Source organism: Sturnus vulgaris, unplaced genomic scaffold (genome assembly GCF_052056855.1).
Source record: "Sturnus vulgaris isolate bStuVul1 unplaced genomic scaffold, bStuVul1.hap1 Scaffold_194, whole genome shotgun sequence".
In the NCBI taxonomy this organism is placed as follows: domain Eukaryota; kingdom Metazoa; phylum Chordata; class Aves; order Passeriformes; family Sturnidae; genus Sturnus; species Sturnus vulgaris.
Genome location: NW_028276164.1, coordinates 2,426,926 through 2,435,700, shown reverse-complemented (window position 1 = coordinate 2,435,700; position 8,775 = coordinate 2,426,926). Strand labels below are relative to the sequence as shown.

The following is an 8,775-nucleotide window of genomic DNA, read 5'->3' as shown; positions in this document are numbered from 1 at the left end:
GGTGAGCAAGGGGATGCAGGTGGCAGCCAGGCCTCCTGATCCAGAAACGGCTACAAAAGGACAGGCAGTGAGGTCACTGAGAATAATCCCAAACCAAAGAGGATCCAGGAAATGAGAGTGAACCAGTGGTAATTAAAGTCAGTAAAGATAATTACTGAGAAAATAAGAAGAGGATTTGAGTAGAGTAAGATGAATATGCCTGGAGATAGGGCCAGGGATTTGTATAAAAGGAAGTAATGGGAGAAGCCATCGTTTTCAGAAACTGTTACTAATTTCCAGAGACAGCTGCTCAGCCAAGATCCTGCTCAGTGCCTGACCTTCGAGAAGGAGAAACACTTAACAGAGCCATGAATATCGGATGTTATACAAAAGGAGAGGTACATATTAACGAGGACATGCAGTAGTCGGATCGGGAAGTCTGAGCCTTCAAAGTACCTCAGTCGGTGGCGAAAGGGAGAGGCGGAATGCAGCCGGGAAAATGAGGATAAAGAGGAGACTGCGTACTACAACAACTGGAGAGACCGCATGGCAAATGCCGCATGGCCTCTCTCTTTGTTCATGAACGAAGTCACTTTTACAGGACTCCTCTGTCTCCTGCGGGCACACAAACCTCTGGCCACGGGAATTTCCCCGCACAGCCCCAGGCACAGGGCAGACACCTCTGTGCCACCCACAGCAACCGGGACGAGCCAGCGCTGCTCCGGCACCGGCTCCTGCCGAGGCCCCAGCGGGAAGGAGACCGCGGGCAGCCGCTCCCGCAGCGCCCTCAGCCCAGCGCCAACACGGGCCGGCACCGGCACAACCAACCCGCCAGAGCCCCCTGCCGCCCCCGAGGCCCGCAGCGAGCCCCGAGCCCCCGCACAACCGAGCGCGGCTCCCACCTGCGCTGGGGCCGCCTCCGAGCTCCGCCGCGGCTTCACCGGCTTGGGCAGCTGCCGCCGCTGCCGAGCCCACACAAACTGTCCGACAATGGCGCCTTTGCTGCACCCCGCCTCATGGGCGGGGCTTGTCCCCGCTCTGCCCAGTCAGCGCGCGACAACCAGGAGTGACATTGGCACAATCAGCCAATGGCAGCGAGGGCCGGGCTCTGCACACGGCCCAGCCTCGGCCCGCGCTCTCAGGGCCCCCCGGGCTGGGTGAGGGCAAAGGCGGAGATGAGGAACAGCCCTGGAACGGGCCCGGGCCCGAGCCGCCATTGGCCTGGAAACACAAACAAAGTTCTCCGCAGAGAATGTTGGGCACCAAAATTTCTTTCAGTTTGAAAGACATGTGTTTGCTAGGGAAGGCAGGACTCTCCCTCGGACTGGAGAATGTAAATCCCCCTCCCTCTGAATTATTATAATTTTCAAATTAAGGGGGTTTTAATCGAAGATATGAGATAGGAATAACAGTTTCTTACTGGTATGTATAACAAGGCAAGAAAACAACAACTATGGAATTAATAACAAACAGAACCAGGGAGCCTGTGACAGCATTTCTGGCCGAGATGGGAAAGGATGGAGGGGAGGATTTGCTTCTCAAAGCTCTGGGGCAGTCAATCCCAGTGCCCCTGCAGGACTCTGAAAAGCACTAAGCTAGAACAGCAGGAATGAACAAAAGATCTTGGGCTCGTGGACGAGATGTATCAGGCAATTTTTCGGCAGGAGTTGGAACCTCAGGACGTCCCAGCAGGGCAGGGCAGGGCGGGGCTTCAGCGCAGAGAAACTCAGAGCAGCGCTGAAGGAGCAGCGGGCAGCGGCAGCTGGGTGTGAGCAGAGGGTGATCGGTGCCTCTTTTAGTGAGGAAGGGGTTAATAAGGCCTTAGGTCAGTGGCTGCTCTTACGAGCAGAGGCTCACCCCAGAGGAGAAGGAGCAGCAGCTCTGTGCTGGGTCATGGGGATTTCCTCTCCTTGAGCAAGAGCAGCTCCAAACGTGTCTTCCAAAACCCAAAGCCTTGAGTAGCTGCCCACCCCCGCCCTCCTTTTTACCTGGGCCAGGCCAACCTTTTGTTTTCTCAAGCACCAACAAGTAGCTGCAGTTAGAATTTTCTAGCAATTCATGGGAAAAATTCTATAGGTAAGAAGGAACAAAAGAAAAGAAACCTAACCCCCAATAAATAGGTAAATATGTAACAACAGTAAATATCTAACAGTAAATAAATATCTAATAGATAAATATCAAACAACAGTAAACATCTAACAACAGATAAATATCTAATAATATATAAATATCTAACAGTAAATATCTTAACAGTAGTAATGTCTTGCACAGTTGGCTATCATGCAAAGAAGAATCAGGATTATTATGAACAGTTCTTTAGGCACAGGATTAATTTAAAAAATGTTTTCATCTGCATCAGTCTCTATTTTCAGTTGTTTCAGGAACAGAACCCTTAACTCTGGAGCAGTGAATCCAAGGTCCTTTGCCAGCAACTTTGACTGAGGTGAGGGTGGTTAGCAGGACTTGGAATGGTCCTCTCCACTTGGCTTGTAGAGGATCACTGTCCCACCACTTCACATAGACCCAGTGTCCAGGCTGGAAGGGATGTGCAGGTATGTCCAGTCCTATGGGTCTGGATAGCAGGATGTAATTCTGGAGCTTCTGCAACATGGAACCTAAAGCCATTAGATATCTCTGTAAATCCAGTTTCCCCTTCACGTGAATTTAACCTGGAACATGTGGAATCTGATATGGCTGCCTGTTGTAATGCAATGGGGGTTTTTCCCTTTGTGACAACTTCACCAGCCTGACCGGGTTACGGCGTGGCTAGTAATAATAATAATAATAATAATAAATGGGATGGGAATGATGGTGTGCCTGTGATATCCTTTTAATCCATCTGTGAACATGTGATCTGAGAGGCTGCATCCAAAGACCAGGGGGAGGGATATACACAGGGATACCCGAGGGCAAAGGTCCAAAGACAAATGAGAATTAGGAACGTGCCTAGGCATGCCTGACATGTCCTTACAAAGCCCATGGTTTTAGGCTAAAGCCTCTGCATCTGCAGGGCAGGGACCAGACCTAATGTCTAAGGCCTTGCTTTTTAACAGCCTGCCTCCCAAGGTCTTAAATTTGTGCTTTCTTTATAGGGAATTTGGGCTAAATCCCAGTCCATCTCAGCCAAATCGACTACCACAGGAAGGGGCTGGATCCAGCTCTGTGGATCGCTCAGGCAGTGATTCCTGCCGGGATGAGAGAGGGTCATGGTGTCACCCTTTCCCTGTCCCCATCCCACAGGATGGACCTGGCTGGAGCCCATGGAGAGCGGGAGCTGCTCCGGAATTCCACCTGATCCTGTCCCAAACTTGCTCCATCCATCCAACTCATCCTGCTCTGGAACACCTCCCTGATCCCACTTCATCCATCCCACACCAATCCTGCTCCATCTATTCCACGCAATCTCGCCCTACCCATCCTGCCCCAATTCCTTTCTGGAATTCCAACCAATCCTGTTCCATCCATCCCAGCTGATCCCGCTCCAGAATCCAGCCCGATCCCACTCCACAATTCCATCTGATCCTGCTCTGGACCCCTGCTCTGATCCAGAGTCCCTCCCTGATCCCAATCTATCCAATCCTGCCCTGATCCCTCTCTGGAATCCCACCCTCATCCCTCTCTGTACCTGCAGTCAAGCCGTTGTTCCCACATCATTTCCTGCAGAAAGAGAAAATCCATGAGATTCTAGCACGGATCACACACCAGGATTAACCCCAGGATCCAACCTGAGATCTGCACAGAGGGGATCCAGAGCTGGATCCACCACTGGTACTCACTGGCTGCCATGCTGTATTCATTCCTGTCCCTCTTCCCTGTGGAAAAACAGTGGGATCAGCGTTGGTGGCACAGGATTCCCAGAACAGTGCCAAGTGGATCCATGCCCCTTCCCGGCCCCCATCCCGTGCGTTACCGGATTGGTGCTTCCAGACAACGAATCCAATGAGGACAATGAGGATGAGGACGGCAGCGATGATGGACACAGCGACCACCACAGTGAGATTCCTGCCAGATGTTGGATCTGGGAAACGAGGGATGGTGAGCAGGGGGAGGGGAATCCCCATTTGGGCATTCCAAATTCCCAATTCCCACATTCCACATTCCCAGCCTCACCCCAAGCGTAGATCCCTGTCCCCGACATTCCGGGATGCTCCACCCGGCACCGGTACTGCTCCCGCTCCTCCGGCCGCGCCTCGATCCTGGCCCAGGTGTGGAAGGTGCCGTCGCTGTTGGGAACGATCCCGCCCCACTCCGTCTCCTGATCCCAGATTTCATCCCCCTTCATCCAGTTGACTGCGATGGAGCTGGGGTAGAATCCGTACGCGTGGCAGGACAAGATCAGCGTCCCGTGTTCCTCTTTTCCAGACACATGGACATCAGGGGGCTCTGGAATGGGATTACGGTGAGAGACATGCATGGAATTCCATGGGAATGGGATGGGGGTGAGATCTGCCCATGGAATTCCCACTTGAATGGGACAGGGGTGAGATCTGCCCATGGAATTCCCACTGGAATTACTGCATTCCCAAGTCCTCCGTTCCCAAGTCCCACATTCCCACAGGAATTCTGCTCCCACCTTTGTGGTCCAGCTCCTTCTGCCCGTATCTGACGTATTTCTGGAGCCATTCTGGGCATTCTTGCCCCAGGTAATTTGTCCACTCCTCAGCCTCGTTCTCTTCACGTTCCCAGCGCCTCCTGGTGATCTCAGCAGCGCTGTCGGCCGCCACGAATCTCCTGGATCCCAGGTCAAAGGAGACAAATTCCCCCCCGTCATAGCCACTTCGATAGGATCCACGGACACTCCCATCGGATACAAGTTCACAGCCATAAAGCCACTGTACGGTGTGGAGACCTGAGGGGATTGCACCCACAGAGACCCATGGAATTATGTCCCAGTCCCAGAGCCCCATTCCAGCCCGATGGAGCCCCAGAATCTGATGGAGACCCACAGAGCCTCATCCCAGCCCCATGGATCCACATCCCAACCCATGGATCACAAGATATCCATACCAGCCAAATGGATCCCCATCTCATCCCCTTGGCGCCCTGTGAATCCACAATCAAGCCCCAGCGATCCCATTCCAGCCCCATGGATCCCCCCACTCACCTCTGCTCTGGTTGTACCGGTCCCGCAGATTATCCAGGTTCCAGGCATCCACATCCTGGTCCTTCACGTAGTTCTGGGTCTTCCTATCCCAATATCCCGGCTCGGCTCCATCCTCCATCCACTGTGCCAGTGGCACCGCCCGGCCCCGCTCGCTGTCGTAGCGCTCGAAGGGGATCCCATCCACAAACCCCGTGACCATGTACTGGGGGATCCCTGGGCTGGGCTCCGACACGGCCACGTGCAGGAAATGCAGGGAGTAGAGAACTGGGGGGACATGGAGATTTGGGGGCGTTGAGAGAGTTATGGATCAATGAAAGGGGAACTGGGAGAGATGGAAAGGGGGTGCATGGGGTCCCAGTGTCCAGCAATGGGGGCTCAGGGGACTCCCAGTGCCAAGGAAAGGAGGATACAAGGACTGGGAGAGGTGGGATGGGGGTTCCAGGAAAGGTGCCCAAGAAAGAGGGGTCACAAGGTGGGGAGACCCAGGATAACTTGAATGGGGGGCTCGGGGGCCCTTGATGCAGAGAAAAAGGGGGACTGAGAAAAGCAGGAATGGGGGTCCATGGGGTCGCAGGGTCATTGGAAAAGGGGTCTGGGGCTGGGAGAGGCGAGTGGATCCCGAAGGATCAGCCTGGGAGACGGGAAAGAGATCGAGGGGATGCGGTTGGGGAGGGGACGAGGGGAAAGGGAAAATTCCAGGGAGTTCATCTGGATCCCATTGGATCCCAGCTGCGACCCCCCTGAGACCCCTGGGACGCCCGGGACTCTCTGGGACCCCGTTTCGGGAAGCGGCGGGAGTGGAAAACGGGGGGGACACAGAAAGTTGGGAAGTCCGGGGGGTCCAAAGGGCGGGACTGGGGTCTGGGAAAAGCGGGATGCACGAAAAGGGGGTGCAGGGGGGTCCCAGGCCCGGAAATGGAGATTCACGGGTGTCCCAGTGCCCAGGAATGGGGGTTCAGGGGGGTTCCCGTGCTGCGATTCGAGGTTCAAAGGGATCTGGATGTCAAAGAATGGGAAATGAGTGGGGTCCCAATGGCAGATAAGGGGGTGCAGGGGTTTTGCGGTGCTGGGGAAGGGGGTACAGGGAGGTCCTGATGCCCGGTAATTGGCGCTCAAGGGGGTCCCCGTTCCCAGGAACGGGGGTTCAGGAGGGTCCCGGTGCCGGGGGCGGTCACCGGTTCTCGGGCGGATCCCGAAGCCGCAGCTTGGGAGACGCGAAAGTGATTGGGGGAACGCGAGGAGGGGACAAAGAAAACCTTGGGAATTCCCCTGAATTCCCCCTGGGACCTCCCAGGACCCCCCGCAGGACGAGCAGGGGGTGGAGAACTGGGGTGTACGCAGAGACTGGGGGGGTCTGGGGGCGTCCAAGTGTCAGGAGCAGAACTGGTAGATTCAGGAAGGGTCCAAGTTTCAAGGAAGGGACTGGGAGAGGCGGGATGGGGGATCCAGGAGTCCCTGTGCACAAGAATGGGGGTCCAGGGGGTCCCTGGGTCACGGAAAAGGGGGAGCTGGGGCAGGGAGAGGCGGGCGGATCCTGGGGACGCAGTTTGGGAGACGCGAAAACGAGATGGGAGTAAAGGGGAATTCCAGGGAATTCATCTTGATCCCACTGGAACCCCGCTGAGACCCCCTAGGACCCCGGGGGACCCCTTGGAACCCCGTTCCAGGAAACGCCGGGAATGGAGAAATGGGGAGACGCAGAAATTTGGGAGATCTGGGGGTCCAAAAGCCGAGGAAAATGGCGGATCTGGGAATGGGAGTGCAGGGGGCTCCCAGGGCACTGCAGGGGGTGCGGGGGGATCCCAGTCCCGGGTATAGGGGTGCAGGGGGGTCCCGGTGCTGGGGAAGGGAGTACGGGGGAGTCCCCGTACCCAAAACCGAGGGTTCAGGGGTTCCCGTGCTGGGGAATGCGTGTTAAGGGGGAGTTTCCTTCCCGGAATTCAGGGCTCAAGGGGGTTCTGGTTACCGAAAATGGGGGTTCAAGGGGTGCCGGTGACCAGAAATTGGGGTTCAAGGGGCTCTCCGTGCCAGAAGAGGGGCTACGGGGTGTCCCTGTCCTGGGGAAGGAGGTACAGGTGGGTCCCGGTGCTGGGGAAGGGGATTTTTGGGGGTCACACGACCTAAAATGGGGATTCCGGGGGATCTCGTGCTGGGGAACGGAGTTTTAGGGGGCTCCCGGTGCCCGAAAATGGAAATTTAGGGGGATCCTGGTGCCCAGGAATTGCGGTTCAGGGGGGTCCCGGTTTCGGAGGGTCTCTCTCACCTTTTGTCGCGCCCCCCGGGCCCCCCAGGAGCCCCAGAAGCCCCAAGAGCAGCCCCAGACCCAGCGCTGGAGCCATCGCTGCCGTCCCCGGTCGCAGCTGTGGCGCCGCTCGAGAGATGCGAAAGTGAAAGTGCCCGAGGGAGCGCGGGGGGGAGGGGAAAAGGGGGAATTCCAGGAAATTCACCCGGATCCGCACCTGGGACCTCTCTGGATCCCTCAGGGATCCACCTGAGACCCTGCACAGCCCCGCACTGCGGGACCCCCGGTCCGGGCTGTGCTGCGCTCCCGGACCCTGCGCTCGAACTCTGCCCGGAACCCGCCGGGTTCGGCCCGGAGCGGGGGGAGCTCCGCGATCCAATTTTTCCTGCGGGTGCTGGTCCCACCCCTGGCGGAGCAGGACTGGGCGCAGTGACCCCGATCCCTGATTCCCAGTCTCCTTCTCTCTATCCCTCTCCTGTTCTCTATTTTTCCTTTGGATGATCATACATCCCAGAGCAGCTGGAGAGCCCCGTGCCCAGTTCAGATTTTCCCAGGAAAAGGAGGCCTGGGGGTGAGGTGCCCCGGGCTGGCCGGGAATGGGGGTCTGGGGGTCCCCGGGGACACGGAAACAGGGGAGCCAGGGACTGGCAGAGGAGGATTCCCGGGAAAGGGGGTGCAGGGGGGGTCTCAGTGCCCGGGAATAGGGCAGGGCAGGATCTGGGAAACGACGACGGCTGCTGGGAAGGTACTGGGACAGACTGCGACACCGAGGTACACCAGGACTGGGACGAGAACCCACTGGGAGCAGAACTGGGGCACCAGGATCATGCTGGGACCACACTGAGGGCTACTGGGAGCACGCAGGGGACAACTGATATATACTGGCAGAGACTGGCAGTGGCATGGATCATCCTAGGATTGACTGGAATCATACTGGGAGTGATCAGATCTGTAGCAGGGGTGATTAAGAGAAACTGGAATAATGCAGTTGTAACTGGGATCATACTGGGAGCAGCTGGCCCAGGCTGGGGTCATACTGGGACTGACGGCGTCCAACTTGGAGTGGCTGGAATAACACTGGAAGTATCTGGGAGTAACTGGGATCATACTGGAGGTGGCAGGGATCAAACCGGACTCATAGTGGAAGTCTCTGGGAGATACTGGGATCATACTGGGGTGACTAGGCTTATACTGGGAGCAACTGAAACCATCGGGGGGGGGGGAAAAGGCTTCATAGAAGGTGTAACTGGGTTCATACTGGAACCGGGGCGACACTGAACTCTTATGGAGAGGGACTGAGAGTGAAAGGAACCATACTGGGAATGACTGGGGGCGACTGGGATCCTACTGGGAGTGATTTGGAGCATATTGGGAATGCCCAGGATCATACAGGGGGAGACTGGGAACCACCGGGGAGGCGGCGGCGGAGCTCGGAGGCGGCCCCAGCGCA

General features: G+C 56.6%; 1 protein-coding gene across 6 annotated transcripts; it reads right to left on the bottom strand.

Moving 5' to 3' along the window:
- Positions 1-2,125: 2,125 nt before the first annotated feature.
- Positions 2,126-7,487, bottom strand: LOC148218184 (class I histocompatibility antigen, F10 alpha chain-like). Of its 6 annotated transcripts, XM_088157938.1 has the most exons (8): positions 7,347-7,480; positions 5,084-5,347; positions 4,553-4,828; positions 4,090-4,362; positions 3,890-3,997; positions 3,756-3,791; positions 3,605-3,636; positions 2,126-2,594 (listed from the first exon to the last, which is right to left on the bottom strand). In XM_088157938.1, the coding sequence occupies exons 1-7, from the start codon at positions 7,420-7,422 to the stop codon at positions 3,611-3,613; spliced, it is 1,059 nt and encodes a 352-aa protein (XP_088014064.1). In that variant the 5' UTR covers positions 7,423-7,480; the 3' UTR covers positions 2,126-2,594; positions 3,605-3,610. The 6 variants fall into 6 exon arrangements, with proteins under 6 accessions (XP_088014064.1, XP_088014061.1, XP_088014059.1 ...); XM_088157935.1 differs by having other exon boundaries at positions 2,174-2,594; positions 4,090-4,710; positions 7,347-7,484; XM_088157933.1 differs by having other exon boundaries at positions 2,174-2,594; positions 3,756-3,997.
- Positions 7,488-8,775: the final 1,288 nt, after the last annotated feature.

Bases quoted from the DNA above. Each gene is read 5' to 3' on its own strand.
- LOC148218184 (XM_088157932.1), bottom strand. From the start codon at position 7,422: ATGGCTCCAGCGCTGGGTCTGGGGCTGCTCTTGGGGCTTCTGGGGCTC. The intron at 4,711-5,083 runs GTGAGTGGGGGG...CCTGGGATCCAG, and splicing joins CCGGTACAACCAGAGCAGAG to GAGATTCGTGGCGGCCGACA. The intron at 3,998-4,089 runs GTGAGGCTGGGA...CTCGTTTCCCAG, and splicing joins GACAGGGATCTACGCTTGGG to ATCCAACATCTGGCAGGAAT.